Source organism: Camelina sativa, chromosome 2, assembly GCF_030686135.1.
Source record: "Camelina sativa cultivar CO46 ecotype springtype chromosome 2, ASM3068613v1".
NCBI classification, from domain to species: Eukaryota; Viridiplantae; Streptophyta; class Magnoliopsida; order Brassicales; family Brassicaceae; genus Camelina; species Camelina sativa.
The window spans coordinates 1,042,958-1,058,759 of record NC_141881.1 but is presented as its reverse complement, the minus strand read 5'-3'; the positions used below and the strand labels follow the sequence as shown (position 1 = coordinate 1,058,759).

The window sequence follows — 15,802 nt, the reverse complement described above, 5'->3', positions numbered from 1 at the left end:
TTGTCTGCTTCTTTACTTTCTTCAACTGAATAATTATTCAAAATCTTTTCGTAGAATAGCAAACAACTTATTCTTAGCAAAATCCAAGACTAAAACTATTGCCTCTTTTCTCTTAATATGTGTGCAGTTCATGAAAACCAACATAGCTATAACATGCACGCAATTATTGATTGATACTTTCACTCATATGCTCGATTTTAGATTGTCGGAATAATAAAAGAACTTTAAATGTTAAATTGCAATATAATATAGAATAACCGAGCTTGTTGTCATATCCATTGCATCGCCTTTGGTTCATAAGAATATTAATTTGACAACAAAAAATGAGAAAATTCAATTATTATATAATTTTATAAAAAAAAATATTACAAAAATGTTACACACTAATTAAATATGATCTTAAATGGTTGAATTAATAAAAGAAATTTGAGTGTTATGTTATAATACAGTAGAGAATAACCGCTGAGTTTTGTGTCCTATCCATTGCATCGTCTTTGTAAGCTTATCTCCGTTTGCCTTTAACAATTATATTAAATGGTTTGAAAACAGGGAACTCACTCAATTGCAGATTATTCTTATACGCACTCTTCATTTACCTGACTCAAGAACTTACTTCTTATACTCAACCATGATAAGCATCAACATTCCTTACTCAAATCCCATAATCCTTTGGAATCTCTGAAATCTCTGTTGTCATCTCATTAAATAAATTAAAGCAAGTACAGGTGAGTTCTTACCTTGGGTGTATTCATCAGTGGCATATGGACTCTCTTCAGGCCAAAACATTCTTCTTACATCTCCTTTCCTCTCCCTTTTCTCACTTCCATTTTTTTTAGTTCTACTTTTTTTTTATATCAAAGGTGTAAGCGAATACCGGGGTCATCGGTAATTTACCTACCCCTCGCTTCCAAGCTTTGTGTGATCATTTGACTCAAGAGTAGAATAATAAGGTCACAGGTAATTTACCTACCTCTCTAAACTGATCAAAATCATCTCATCTTTTATTCTTTTTTTTTAAGCACTGAAGGGAAGAGAGAGGGGAGACATACTTTGAAAAATTGCACTGTCTTGTATGGCCCAAAGAAGAAGTCTAGCCCACTGATTTCCAACCCCAAAGTAAGCGATTAAGTCCGGTTAAAATCCTGATAAAGGTTGAGACAACGTTAGATCAATCAGATATCCATTGAATAAGGGCTTTCAGGATTGTTGATAAGGCACATAGTCTTTCTAAGCTTCAGTTCTGAGATCAAGCATAAACAAGTAGTCATTAGAGTGTTAGCCAAATAAGAAAAATCATTAATCAAGATCATAATTCCCAAAGATAAAAAGAAATTTTTTTGAAAAATTTGACACAAGTGAAACTCAAAAACAAAAAAACATGGTTAGTAAATAACCTCCCCCAGACTTAAACAACACTGTCCCCAGTGTTATCAAGTAAGAGGAAAGCAAAAAGAAAAATAAATAAAAATGAAAAGCAAAGGAAAAAGAAAAAGAAAAACCTACCAGTGGGTTGCCTCCCACTAAGCGCTTGTTTTCAGTCATTAGCTTGACTTGTCTGTAGCTCAGGCATCTGGTGGATCAGAACATGGCATTGAATGCTTCCAAGAGAATTTCCTCTTCATCCAAGGTGGTGTATAAGCTTTAGGTGCATGAGGCTTGCCAAGTATGCGAGGAACAAGACCATGGCGGGATTTAGGGATGGGAGAGTTTCTGTGAAGCCCTGCAAAATCACCAACAGAAGAAACAAGCACTCTACGATAATCTCGTTGCTTGGTTAAGTGCAAAACAGTTTTTGTATCTTTGAAAGTCCTATTGATGATTAAAGGAGGATTAGGTGCAGAAGATGCATACCTTGGCCTTACCTGAGGACTCTGGAGTGTGAATTGGTGACTCTTCTGTTTGGGAACAGCTTTCTGACTTGAAGCATCAGTAGCGGACAAGTTCAGTCTCGGATGTGGAGGGGTGTCGATCGATACCCTCTTGTTGGTGTCGATCGACACTGAGCCTGATGCTCGAATATCAGAAACTTTCTCAACAGAAAAAGTTTGTCCATCAATAGTAGGAGCCCTCCTCAGCTTATCCATCTCAAAATTCAAACTCAAACCATCCACATTCAGTGCTATGTGTCCCTTCTTCACATCAATGATGGCACCAGCTGTAGCCAAGAAAGATCTTCCTAAGATGAGAGGATCTTTAGGCTCTTGATCATACTTCAGCACCACAAAGTCAGTGGGAATCATGAAGTTGCCAACCTTAACTGGAATATCCTCTAAAACACCTTCAGGAGTTCTTCTGGATCGATCAGCTAGGATTAGAGATATCTGAGTTGGCTTGAATTCTGTCATCCCAAGTCTCACAGCAACAGAATGTGGCATCAAGTTGATACTGAAACCAAGATCACAAAGTGAGTGAGAAAACCTTCCTGCTGAGAATGAGCAATTAAGTACAAAGCTTCCAAGATCTGGTAACTTCTCAGCAGTCCTACACTGAATTACTACACTCACTTCCTTAGAGACAACCACTTCCTGCTTTTTCTCCTTCTTCCTCTGAACCGGCTGGTTCAAGAGAATTGCACTAACATCCTTGGTAAGCAGTGCTCCTTCTTCAGGACTCAAACCATTTGATACCATTCTCTTAACATAGCGCTTGAGTGGTGGTGAAAGCTTTACTGCATCAATCAAAGGCATCTCAATCATCACCTTATCCATCATTGCTTTGCATCTAGCTTCCTCCATCTCCTGCTTGGACTTTCGTGGCTTAGGAAAAGGAATCTTAGGCTTGTAAACCCTCTCAACTGCTGGAACCTGAGATTTTGTAGTTTCTGGGTTCGTCTGAGAGGGGTGTCGACCGACACCCAGGTGGTGTCGATCGACACCATCATCTGAAATCGAGAATTTGTCCGATTGCTCTCCCAATTCTGCAGAAGCAACTTCATCAATTTCTTCATCCCCCACTGATATGGCATTGCAAGCATGTTTTGGATTTGACTCAGTTCTTCCAGGGAGAAAACCCTCTTGCCTTTTAACAGACCCAGCAGTCTGTGCCACTTGACTCTCCAGCTTCTTGACATGAATGTTCAAAGCTTCAAACTTCCCATTAATATCAGTGTAGACATTGTCAAGCTTCCCCTTGAAAGTCACTGTCATTTGCTCCTAACCTTGCAAAATCTGCTCAAGCATAGCTTCCATCTTACTACTTTCAGCTGTTTTGGGAGGAGGGGACTGATATGAATTGTTGCCATAAGTCCTTGTGTACCCAGTGCCCTGTTGCTGCTGCTGATACTCTGGCTTGGAAGTGTAGCCTGAAAAGTTCCCACTGTAAGGCCTGTTGCCTTGCTGATTACTGAATCTCTGACCCTGATTTCAATAGACAAAATTGACATCTGCTTCTTCATTCCTTGTCTCAGGTTGTGGCTCAAATGTCTCAACTTCAGCAGCAAAGTGAACTGACTTCTTGCCCACAAGGAGATTGTGAACTGAATCAAGCTTGACATTAACAGAAGCAAGCTGGTTTGCATCAAATCCTCCATGCAATCTCTTCCTTTCAGTATCTGCTCTCTTAGTGCTATTACTGGAAGCCAAATTCTCAATCAAAGCTTCAACATCTTCTGGAAATCTTGTCTTGAAGTTTCCATGGCTTGCAGCATCCAAAGCTAGTTGATATTCCCAGTCAATTCCTCTGAAAAAGATACTTAGCAATTGAACCCTTGAGAAACCATGGTGTGGACAGTCCCTCTGATAAGCCTTGAATCTCACCCAAGCTGCTTTGAAAGCTTCATCTGGTCTTTGCTTGAAAGAAGACAGCTTGATTCTCAACTCATCTGACATTGCATCATCATAGAAGTAGTTGAGGAAAGCTACCTTGACATCACGCCAACTTGTCAATGATCCAGCTGGCAACTGTTTCAACCACTGGGATGCCTCTCCTGCAAGTGAGTAAGGGAAGAGTTTGCAGAAGATGTAGTCCTCAGTCACCCCATTAGCCTTGATGCTAGTCACCAGATTTTCAAAATGCTCAATGTGGTCTAAGACCATCTTTAGTGGGAGATTCTCACAGCGTTACTCTTGTATGTAGGGCCCAAAACATAATAAAAAATCTATTTTTTGGTCAATTATGAAGAGAATCGATTCTGTGAGAAGGAATTGAGCAACGCGTTAAGCAACGCTACGTGGCGTGTTTTGATACGTTGATGCATAAATATAAAAGATTTTTTGTTTTTTCATTCTATTTTCTTCTTTCTTTCTTTCCTGATCTTCTCTCTCTTTTCTCTCTTGATCTAAAAGACGAATCCACCAAAAACCAGAAAAATCAATCGATTCTCTGTTTCGCGACCCTCCCTGCCGTTATCGTCATCTGGGTCATTATCTCCACCGACGCGACTTTGGGGTGGAGTCTGGAGAGATGGTCACTGCCTCACTGGCCTGGAGAAATCACCAGACCTCTCTTCTTACTTCCTCGTTTGGTATGTTTCTTCTTCTTCGTTTTTCCTTTCAATTCTATCGGTGAATACTCAATTAGGGGAAACATTTGGCTCTCGGTAAGCTTTTGGGACCATATCCTCCTAATTTTAAATGATAGAAAGGTTGAACGGTTACAATCAGTTTTTGATTTTTTTTTTTGTATGTAGATGATTGGAATCGATGATTGGTCTTAACTCAAGACTGCAAATCGAATAATGCAATGGCCATTGGTGTACATGTCTAAGGTGGATGGGAAGTTCAACTTCAGTCCTATTAGCGTCAACTTCTTGACAGAGATCGCTAAAGTTATTTTTGCGATTGTCATGCTTTTACTCCAGGTATGTTTCTGAACTAACTTTTAATCTCGATTCTTTAATTGGGACAGTTAGGTTATACTCTAGAATTTAGGACTAGTGGCTAGATGTTTCTTCAGCAATAGAAGGTGAAAAGTACTAGAAAGTAGAAGTTCATAGTGTTGATTAACTAGTAACGTGAATGTGATATAGTTCCAATTAGTTCTGTGCATAAAAACACTTTCTTGCTTGAGTCTCTTGCATTTGTTTTGTAAGCACCGTGGACGATCTTGTATTTTCTTAAAACTGATCCTTGTGTTTCAATGAAAAATTCCTTGTCAATGTTAGTAGCGCTTTCTTGATCAGTCTATTAACATGTGAATGACTATATGTATGTATAGCCCACTGAATATGGTGTTAGTTAGGGGCTTCTAGTGCAGGATTAAGGATTAAGAGTTAAAGTCGTGATTTTTCCTGCAACTGGTGCAGCTAGTGAAGGTTGTTCAGAACAGATATCAACAGAAACCCAAGCTGTAATACCTGAGGAAGACACCGGTGTGTCTTATACTTTGCCTAATTTTGAAACTCCAGATAAAGACGTTGATTTAGTCGCTGAAAAGGTATCAGCTCTTAGTTCTCATTACTCTAAAGCATATAATAAGCCTTTCTTAGAAGTGTGATCTAGCAAAGAGGCTAAACATATTTAGGCTCAATTACTTTCTCAGTTTCAACTTTCAAAGGAATAGAAATGTGATGAGATTCTTTTGCAATTATAACTGGTAAAGAAGTTATTGGTTAGGAGGAGGGCCTGTAGTATTTGAATGACTCGAGAGCTTGGTATATGTGAGTACATGGGACCATTCGGGAGTACATGGTATATCACTACAGATGGTATATCAACAATATTTGAGTCTTTTTAATCAATCTGTGTGTGAAGTCTGATTGGTGGGTCTTTCTCCATCAATCCTCCCGTTTTGAAATGATATATCTTTCTGTTTGACCTTGTTTCAATGCAGAGGAAGCTACCGTCGCCTAAATTTATGGTTGAAGTTGTTCTTGCTGATATAAATGCAACAATCCCTAGTTCTGAAACAGCATCCACAACACCGGAAGAAACTCCATCAGCTAATTCTGCCCCCGTAGACGGCTCTGCATAAAGCTCAACTTCAAAGCTTGTGCCTTCTCAACACAAGCAAAAGAGAAACTTGAAGCTTCGGGATGTTTTAGAGTAATGAGAACTAAGCTTGAAGTTTAAAGAACATACAAAACTTATTGGGTCTGTTTTTTTTGGTATCGCAGGATCAAATCAAAAGCCTTGTTACTTTTTTTTTTGTTGTTTTTATGAATGCTTGTTGGTGTTTGGGATTTTTATCTAGTTACTACTACTATTGATGTCTGGATTTTATAAAAAGTTTTGGATTTTTAAGTTAATTGTTTGAAGAATTACTACTTTTGCATTCTGCATTCCGAATTTTGTTTAATAAGTTTAATATTTCAAATTTTGTAAAATATGTGATCTATTTTGAATTTTGTAAAAAATGTTTAATATTCCAAAGTTTATAAAATATATTTAAGATTCCAAAGTTTTATGTAATATAAAAATTTTAATAATTGTTTTGTCATTTTAGATTATTAAAGTTTGATAATTACTAAACATAAATTAAAAAATTATTATTTAAAAGATTGAGTAACCTTCTTTGGGTTCTCTAGTAAATGAATGATTTTGCAAAAATACTCTTAGGATTGCTTTACTTAAATTATTATTAATTATATGATTAATTAATTTGAGAGTAACTTAGGAGAGGTACTCCACTAATGATGCTCTAAGGGCTTCTCATTGGGCAAAGCAGAGAAAGGTCTCTGTCCAACTAGTTGAAAGTACGCATGTTTCAATTCAAAATCATTTCTCTGGAATGGAGGAAGAACAATAGCGGATCGGTTCTCATACACCAGATCAGCCTGGTTGTAGTTAACAATGGTCCGGATCAGATCTCGGTTGTGCTCCTATCTTCGAACCGGGTTTTGGATGTGGTTGGCAGCTCCACGTCTGTCTGCAGGAAGGGGGTGTCGATCGATGCCACCTGGTTGGTGTCGATCGACACCAAAGTTCGGATCATCAACGGCACCAGCTTGCTGGTTCACATGAAATATTATAACCGAGAATGGAAAAAAACAAAACTCGAGGTTTGTATTAGCTGACGTGGCATGGGTTTCATCGAACATATATTATTCCGATTTTCTACATTAATTATATTTTATTTCGTCTAGTCAAATAATATTCAATAAATTTTATAAATATAGAGAAAATTCAAAATTTGACTCTATTTTTATTTTATCAAGTCTGAATAAATTAACTTTTGATAATTCAAGAAATAAAGAAAAGAAAATTAAAACGGGAACGGAACAAGTAAATAAATAGTCTAAAACCTCGCATCCCCTTTTTTTAATTTGCCTTCTTCACTTTGTTTCTCTCTTTTTCTTTGTCATCGGTTAGTCTCTCTCTCCGTGATTTCTCGTGATTTTTCCCGGAGCGAAAAATTATATAAATCTATCCGAGTTTCGTAGAGAGAGAGATCTGAACGAGTCTTCCTCCTAACGTCTTCTTCCAATGGGAACGCTTCAGGCATGGAGAAACGCTTATGGAGCCCTAAAAGACTCCACCAAAGTCGGCTTAGTCCGAGTCAATACCGATTACGCCGTACGCTCCCTTTTCCGATGTTGTCTCTTTCTTCTTCTTCTCTAAACTATTGATTTTGTTTTCAGTCTCTGACGGATTCGGTTTTTGGTTTCTTGAATTAAGGAATTAGATGTTGCCATAGTTAAAGCTACGAATGATGTCGAGTGTCCTCCCAAAGATCGCCATCTCAGAAGTGAGAATAATTCCTTAGATCTGATTTTTTTCCAATTGGGAATTCTTCTCTGAGAATAATTGATTGTATTCTATTGTTGTTGTTGTTGCAGAAATATTCGCGGCAACATCAGTGACTCGTGCTCGAGCAGATGTTGCTTATTGCATTCACGCCCTTTCTCGCCGTTTGCATAAAACCAGAAATTGGACGGTACTCATTCCTTCCTTAGTTCTTGAAATCGTGTGATTTGGCTTAAGTTCATGAACTGATCTCTATTGGGTTGTTTGGACAATAGGTTGCCCTGAAAACACTAATTTTTATTCATCGGCTTCTAAGGGAAGGTGATCCAACGTTCAGAGAGGAGCTATTAAACTTTTCGCAGAGAGGGCGAATTCTGCAACTTTCTAACTTCAAGGATGATTCAAGCCCTATTGGTATACTCAAATTTAGTGTTTCTGCTTCGTTTGTGTGTATATGTGTTGGAATCATACGTGGTTACTGATAGAGTGTTAAGGTTAACTGGAATATTTCTTTTACAGCCTGGGATTGTTCAGCTTGGGTACGTACTTATGCATTATTCCTCGAGGAACGGCTTGAATGCTTCAGGGTTTTAAAATATGATACTGAGGCTGAACGTCTTCCTAAATCTACCTCAGGGTAGGATAAGGTATCAATCTTTCGTTTACTCTCTCTTTTTTATCATTTGTGTTCCTACCTCTTTTTTCTTTTCTGATGGTTTCGGTTTTGCATATTGCGCGATGGCCAGGGGTACAGTAGAACCAGGGATTTAGATGGTGAAGAACTCTTGGAACAGTTGCCAGCTTTGCAGCAGCTTCTATATCGTCTCATCGGTTGCAGGGTACTGTTTCTGATCTTATTTGTTTCTGTTGTTGATATTATGTTGCGGCACTTGATGATCAGTGGACTGTCTTGTCCCTTTGTTTCTTTTTTTTTTTCAGCCAGAAGGCGCTGCTACCCACAATCATGTTATACAATATGCACTTGCTCTGGTACGTAACAATGTCTTGCTCTGCAAAAGCTTTCTGTTCCATATGGAAAAATAACGCTTGAAAATTTCTAAACTTTTTATTTTATCGTATGATAGGTGTTGAAAAAGAGTTTTAAAGTCTATTGTGCTATCAATGATGGAATCATCAATCTCATTGACAAGGTAGGTCTAGTTTGTCTACCATCATAGTTATTACGTCTCTCTATCTGCCTTCCTTTTTCCCCTGCTTACTTTGTATGTATATATGTATTACAGTTCTTTGAAATGCCAAAACATGAAGCCATCAATTCCCTTGATATATACAAGCGTGCGGGTCAGCATGTGTGTTGTTGGACTGTTTTGTTGGTATATATTTTCACTTGTCACACTTTTTTGTATGACAAGGGATATATGTTTTTTTTTTTCAGGCACGAAGCCTTTCTGATTTCTATGAAGCCTGCAAAGGATTGGAACTTGCGAGGAATTTTCAGTTTCCTGTTCTAAGAGAGGTACTACCGAATGAGATAACTTCTGATAAAGTTAGTTGACAGCCATTGCTTGTTTCTATTACTTAATACATTATTTTATGTTATTTTCTCAGCCTCCACAATCTTTTCTGACAACAATGGAGGAGTATATTAAAGAAGCACCACGGGTTGTTGATGTCCCAGCCGAACCACTGGTATGTATGCGTATTTCTCATATTAGTGATTCAATATTTTTGGTCTTTTCGCCTTTTTTTCTTTTCTTTCTGTGTCTTATGTGCTAATGGAGTTTTCTACATTCAGCTTCTAACGTATAGGCTGGATGATGGACTGACTGCCGAAGATACTGAACCGTCACATGAAGAACGTGAAACGTCACCTTCAGATGATGTGGTTGTTGTATCTGAAGAGAAAGAACCTTCTCCCCCGCCTCCTCCTTCAGCCAGCACTCAGAACTTCATTGATACTGATGATCTACTGGTGAAATTTCTATCATGATGGCTTTATTATTTTAGTTTCAATTCTGTTTCTTACTGCGATTCTTATTCTCAACTTCTCTTTGTTCAACTTTTACCATAGGGTCTGAACAGTGCTGCTCCTGATGCATCTGTGATCGAAGACCAAAATGCACTTGCGTTAGCCATTATTTCAACTGATGGTGAGCTTTCTTGTTAGACCATCTGCCAGTCTGGAGAGGGTGTAACTGTCTTTTTTTTCTTTCTTTCGCTAACTCATTTCTGTTCTCTCTATTTTCAGCTAATCCTTCAACGCCTTGTTTTGGTCAAGCAATTGATTACGATCCTACAGGATGGGAGCTTGCCTTGGTGACAGCACCCAGCAGTGATATCTTTGCAGCCACCGAGAGGAAATTGGTAAGCATTATTCCCTTTTGTTATTCATAATGCCATATGCTAAAACAGTAGATCACAAAAATGAACACCAGTTAGTAGTTGGTAGCTCAGTTTATAAATCTTTAGACTAGGAATCTTGTTACAAGCAAATTAGTAATGAAAGAGTCATCACATGCATTTTATTATTAAAATTGTAACCTTGCTTCTGCGAGATGATTGAGATCTGTAACGCCGCCACTTGTTTTTTTTCTTTGAACAGTTGAAGGATGTTTCGATTTTACTGCGCCGGGAACATGCTTCAACAGTTCGCTTCTCTAACACTAATCGAGCTCCTCTGAACAGAGAAGGTAACTTTTGATCCTCCTGATGTAGAAATTTTTCGTATTGCTCTTTTGTATGGTTCTTTGGTTAGTATCTGTGAGACTCTCTGCTTGTTGCTTCAGCTTTTTTTCTTTTTTTTTTGTTATGGTCTTCAGATACCGTTAATGCCCTTCTTGGCTTTTCTCCACTGGAGAGGATTTCCAAATGTATCACCAGCACTGTAAGTTTGTTGCTCTTCTATGTAGCTGTGTTGCAGTGTCTCTTCTCATTGAATCATGTTTACTAGTTAGCAGAAACCTTACGAGTTTTATGTGGCCTTGATGTCGTTATTTTCATTGTGTAGGTACCAGTGTCCAGTTTTTCAACTGCGACAACTAATCTAAGCAGTGCAATGGGAAGGCCAATGTTTGGAAAAGATTTTTCATGGTTCAGTCTCATTCTCTTACTATGTGGCCTTAGCTGCCTGCTTGTATAGATTCTTTTTATTCCTAACTATAAGCTTACAATTTTCTGCATACTAGTTCAACGCAATCAGCTAGAGGATTTTCATCGGGTTCAGGTAGTCAGCTTTTTCTCCCAGACCTTTAAATTTGTTTTATGAGCTTTTCTTCACTTTACTATTGTAGTTTCCACCTTGCTCTTACATACACAGTCAGCTTGTATATACTAATTCTGTATCTTGGAAACGGTTTAAGGGCTTTATTGCAAAATCCCTGCTAAGACAGTTGCATTGCTTAAACAATTGTGTAATTGAGAATTCTAAATGGTATGAGCTTTACATTGGTTCAATTTACCTAGAATTTCTGAAAACGTGTTTCAGATCTGCCTCCTCATCAAGAGATCGGGATGCCTTCTCTCTCGCCAACAATGACTGAGGTATGGACCTTTGTTTACCTCTTGATCAAAACTTACTTTCGTTTATCTTTACGTTCTAATAAGCTGTTTTCCTAATTTCCGGGGTAACATTGCCAGGTGGCTGAAAAAAGAAGGTGATAAAGTTGCTCCTGGGGAAGTACTCTGTGAAGTTGAAACTGTAATGTCGATCTTGATTGATTCTCCTCTCCGTATTTTTATGTTCATGTTTTGGAAATAATTCTAACTAGGTTATCTTCTGTAGGACAAAGCAACCGTCGAAATGGAATGCATGGAAGAGGGCTATCTCGCCAAGATTGTAAAGGAGGAGGGTTCAAAAGAAATTCAAGTTGGTGAGGTATGAAAATTGTCTGGTTTCTGTAGAGTTATGTATTACCGTGGTTTCTCATGGGACTCGGGGTATTTGTTTTAGGATCCACAGTTCATTTGTGGAAATGTTTAATGGAATTATTTGGATCATGTCAAATTTCTTTTGCCTTCAAGTAGGTGATTGCTATTACAGTTGAAGATGAAGAGGACATAGGAAAGTAAGATTACACCCCATCATCTACTGCTGATGCCGCTCCTACTTAAGCAGAACCAGCTCCTACCCCACCAAAGGAAGAGAAGGTTGAACAGCCATCAACGCCTCCTGAACCGAAGGCTTCCAAGCCTAGCGCACCTCCCACAGGAGATCGTGTTTTTGCTAGTCCTCTTGCAAGAAAGTTGGCTGAAGATAATAATGTCAGTATCACATTGTTCTAGGAATTCTTTTTTTTTTTACCTAATCTTCCAGCTTATACTTTCTTCTCGTTTACTTTTAAAAAAAATCAGGTGCCTCTTTCAAACATTAAGGGCACAGGTCCTGAAGGACGCATAGTGAAGGCAGATATCGATGAATACTTAGGTATCAGTCACTCCTTGACTCTTTGTTTCCTTTCTTTCTCTTTCAGACCTTTCTTGCCTCTGTTTACAGTATATCACTCATCCTTGTGTCCTACTACATCTTCCAATGGTGCAGCTTCAGGTGGTAAAGGAGCTACTGCGAAGCCATCTAAATCTACTGATTCTAAGGCCCCAGCTTTGGACTATGTTGACATCCCTCATTCTCAGATACGAAAGGTAAAACATATATAACCCTTGCAGCCTTGTTACGCCAGTTTCAAAAGGTTCAAGGATTCTGAAACCTCTTTAACTTTATAATTTTGACAGGTCACAGCCTCACGTTTGGCATTCTCAAAGCAAACTATCCCTCACTATTATTTGACCGTAGATCCATGTGTTGACAAACTTATGGGGTAAGTATAAAGTTTTGAATGATATATTTTGAGTTGTTCTCAATTGGTAAGCTAGACAAACCGAGTTTTGTATATGCAGTTTGAGGAGTCAGCTTAATTCTTTCCAAGAGGCTTCTGGTGGGAAACGGATATCTGTCAATGATCTTGTTGTTAAGGTACATCTTGCTTGTGTATACTTTACATGTGTATACTTTACATGCAAGCCAACAGATCTTCTAATAAACCATACCCGTCGTCATGCTTTTTAGGCTGCTGCATTAGCTCTCAGGAAAGTTCCTCAGTGCAATAGCTCATGGACTGATGATTACATCCGCCAGTAAGTACATCGACAACCTTTTGAATATGAATGGGTTAGCAAACAGCTTAACCTTTCTCTACAGGTTTAAAAATGTGAACATCAACATCGCAGTGCAGACAGAAAACGGGCTATATGTCCCTGTTGTGAAGGTGTGTGCAATATAGTGTGGAACCCGTCGCTGTAGCACGAACTTCATATTGCTGAATTATATCGAATTCTTGATTCCAGGATGCAGACAAGAAGGGACGGTCTGTCCACAATTGGAGAAGAAGTTCGGTAATTGGCTCAAAAAGCAAGTGAGAACAGCTTAAAGCCAGAAGATTATGAGGTGAGAGAATTTTATTAGCTTAACTCACCAGTCATATCTTTCAATGAACATGCTAATAATCTCGTTTTCTCAGGGAGGAACATTTACGGTTTCTAACTTGGGAGGATCGTTTGGCATCAAGCAATTCTGTGCAGTCGTTAATCCACCACAAGCCGCAATTCTAGCAATTGGATTCGGTATGCTCTTCTCTCTCTCACACTGTAGAACAGAGTTTTTGTGACTGAAACTAGGGACAAATCAAAAGAAATCTCAGTTTTTATGACTGAGACTAGAGACAAATCACAAAGAAATCTCAGTCTCCCTGACTGAGACTATGGACAAATCACAAAGAAATCTCAGTCTTTGTGACTAAGACAAGGGACAAATCACATAGAAATCTCAGTCTTCTGACTCAGACTAGGGACAAATCACATAGAAATCTCTGTCTTTGACTGAGACTAGGGACAAATCACATAGATTTCTTAGTCTTTGTGACTGAGAGTAGGGACAAATCACATAGAAATCTCAGTCTTTGTGACTGAGAGTAGGGACAAATCACAAAGAAATCTCAGTCTTTGTGACTGTGTTTAGGGACAAATCACAATGAAATCTCAATCTTTGTGACTGAGACTAAGGACAAAAATCACAAAGAAATCTCAGTCTTTGTGACTGAGACTAGGAACAAATCACATAGAAATCTCAATCTTTGTGACTGAGACTAGGGACAAAAATCACAAAGAAATCTCAGTCTTTGTGACTGAGACTAGGAACAAATCACATAGAAATTTCAGTCTTTGTGACTGAGACTAGGGACAAATCACATAGAAATCTCAGTCTTTGTGACTGAGACTAAGGACAAATCATATAGAAATATCTTTGTGACTGATACTAGGGACAAATCACATAGAAATCTCAGTCTTTATGACTGAGAGTAGGGACAAATCACATAGAAATCTCAGTCTTTGTGACTGAGAGTAGGGACAAATCACATAGAAATCTCAGTCTTTGTGACTGAGACTAGGAACAAATCACATAGAAATCTCAGTCTTTGTGACTGAGACGAGGGACAAATCACATAGAAATCTCAATCTTTGTGACTGAGACTAGGGACAAATCACAAAGAAATTTCAGTTTTTGTGACTGAGAGTAGGGACAAATCACATAGAAATCTCAGTCTTTGTGACTGAGACTAGGGACAATTCACAAAGAAATCTCAGTCTTTGTTACTGAGACTAGGAACAAATCACATAGAAATCTCAGTCTTTGTGACTGAGAGTAGGGACAAATCATATAGAAATCTCAGTCTTTGTGACTGAGACTAGGGACAAATCACATAAAAATCTCTTTATGATTGATACTAGGGACAAATCACATAAATTTCTCAGTCTTTGTGACTGAGACTAGGGACAAATCACATAGAAATCTCAGTATTTGTGATTGAGACTAGAGACAAATCACAAAAAAATCTCAGTCTTTGTGACTGAGACTAGGGACAAATCATATAGAAATCTCAGTCTTTGTGACTGAGATTAGAGTCAAGTCACATAGAAATCTCAGTCTTTGTGACTGAGACGAGGGACAAATCACATAGAAATCTCAATCTTTGTGACTGAGACTAGGGACAAATCAAAAAGAAATTTCAGTTTTTGTGACTGAGAGTAGGGACAAATCACGTAGAAATCTCATTCTTTGTGACTGAGACTAGGGACAATTCACAAAGAAATCTTAGTCTTTGTTACTGAGACTAGGAACAAATCACATAGAAATCTCAGTCTTTGTGACTGAGACTAGGGACAAATCATATAGAAATCTCAGTCTTTGTGACTGAGACTAGGGACAAATCACATAAAAATCTCTTTATGATTGATACTAGGGACAAATCACATAAATTTCTCAGTCTTTGTGACTGAGACTAGGGACAAATCACATAGAAATCTCAGTCTTTGTGATTGAGACTAGAGACAAATCACAAAAAAATCTCAGTCTTTGTGACTGAGACTAGGGACAAATCATATAGAAATCTAAGTCTTTGTGACTGAGATTAGAGTCAAGTCACATAGAAATCTCAGTCTTTGTGACTGAGATTAGGGACAAATCATATAGAAATCTCAGTCTTTATGATTGATACTAGGGACAAATCACATAAATTTCTCAGTCTTTGTGACTGAGACTAGGAACAAATCACATAGAAATCTCAGTCTTTGTGATTAAGACTAGAGACAAATCACAAAAAAAATCTCAGTCTTTGTGATTGAGACTAGGGACAAATCATATAGAAATCTCAGTCTTTGTGACTGAGATTAGGGTCAAATCATATAGAAATCTTAGTCTTTGTGACTGAGACCAGGCACAAATCACATAGAAGTCTTAGTTTTTGTGACTGAGACTAGGGACAAATCACATCGAAATCTCAGTCTTTGTGACTGAGAGTAGGGACAGATCACAAAGAAATCTCAGTCTTTGTAACTGAGAGTAGGGACAAATCACAAAGAAATCTCAGTTTTTGTGACAGAGGTTAGGGACAAATCACAATGAAATCTCAGTCTTTGTGACTGAGACTAGGGACAAATCACAAAGAAATCTCAGTATTTGTGACTGAGAGTAGGGATAAATCACAAAGAAACTCAGTTTTTGGAACTGAGACTAGGGACAAATCACAATGAAATCTCAGTCTTCGTGACCGAGATTAGGGACAAATCACATGAAATCTCAGTCTTTGGGACTGAGGTTAGGGACAAATCACAATGAAATCTCAGTCTTTGTGACTGAGAGTAGGGATAAATCACAATGAAATCTCAGT

The 15,802-nt window shown here is 38.2% G+C and overlaps 1 protein-coding gene, 2 long non-coding RNA genes and 3 pseudogenes across 21 annotated transcripts; all 6 read left to right on the top strand.

The window, feature by feature from the left end:
* Positions 1-3,711: 3,711 nt before the first annotated feature.
* LOC147948062 (small nucleolar RNA R71) lies at positions 3,712-3,812 on the top strand (annotated as a pseudogene).
* Positions 3,813-4,183: 371 nt separating this feature from the next.
* LOC109127735 (phosphatidylinositol 3,4,5-trisphosphate 3-phosphatase and protein-tyrosine-phosphatase PTEN2A-like) lies at positions 4,184-6,184 on the top strand. 17 transcript variants are annotated; one of them, XR_002034368.2, is made up of 5 exons: positions 4,208-4,462; positions 4,628-4,798; positions 5,243-5,373; positions 5,542-5,644; positions 5,770-6,184. XR_002034368.2 is itself a non-coding variant. In XM_019233238.2 (3 exons), exons 2-3 carry the CDS (start codon positions 4,676-4,678, stop codon positions 5,908-5,910), a joined length of 264 nt encoding a protein of 87 aa, XP_019088783.1. In that variant the 5' UTR covers positions 4,184-4,537; positions 4,628-4,675; the 3' UTR covers positions 5,911-6,184. The 17 variants fall into 17 exon arrangements, 2 of the variants coding, with proteins under 2 accessions (XP_019088783.1, XP_019088776.1); XR_015574828.1 differs by having other exon boundaries at positions 4,214-4,462; positions 5,553-5,627; XR_015574822.1 differs by having other exon boundaries at positions 4,214-4,462; positions 5,553-5,644.
* Positions 6,185-7,361: 1,177 nt separating this feature from the next.
* Positions 7,362-10,533, top strand: LOC104746600 (putative clathrin assembly protein At2g01600; annotated as a pseudogene). Its single transcript, XR_015583998.1, has 15 exons — positions 7,362-7,451; positions 7,554-7,623; positions 7,715-7,812; positions 7,898-8,036; positions 8,142-8,461; positions 8,562-8,612; positions 8,708-8,773; positions 8,867-8,932; positions 9,019-9,099; positions 9,192-9,272; positions 9,379-9,555; positions 9,655-9,733; positions 9,832-9,947; positions 10,186-10,273; positions 10,403-10,533. The product of XR_015583998.1 is annotated as a putative clathrin assembly protein At2g01600 (transcript).
* A 57-nt stretch (positions 10,534-10,590) lies between these two features.
* Positions 10,591-11,124, top strand: LOC104746974 (uncharacterized). Its single transcript, XR_015574935.1, has 3 exons — positions 10,591-10,673; positions 10,769-10,806; positions 11,068-11,124. It is a non-coding gene; the product is annotated as an uncharacterized LOC104746974 (long non-coding RNA).
* Positions 11,125-11,190: 66 nt separating this feature from the next.
* On the top strand, positions 11,191-12,401 carry LOC104774028 (dihydrolipoyllysine-residue acetyltransferase component 3 of pyruvate dehydrogenase complex, mitochondrial-like; annotated as a pseudogene). The gene is made up of 6 exons (XR_015583922.1): positions 11,191-11,280; positions 11,365-11,457; positions 11,607-11,843; positions 11,934-12,006; positions 12,121-12,221; positions 12,312-12,401. The product of XR_015583922.1 is annotated as a dihydrolipoyllysine-residue acetyltransferase component 3 of pyruvate dehydrogenase complex, mitochondrial-like (transcript).
* Positions 12,402-12,475: 74 nt separating this feature from the next.
* LOC147948061 (uncharacterized) lies at positions 12,476-12,845 on the top strand. Its single transcript, XR_015574933.1, has 3 exons — positions 12,476-12,552; positions 12,646-12,713; positions 12,778-12,845. It is a non-coding gene; the product is annotated as an uncharacterized LOC147948061 (long non-coding RNA).
* The last annotated feature ends 2,957 nt before the right edge of the window (positions 12,846-15,802 follow it).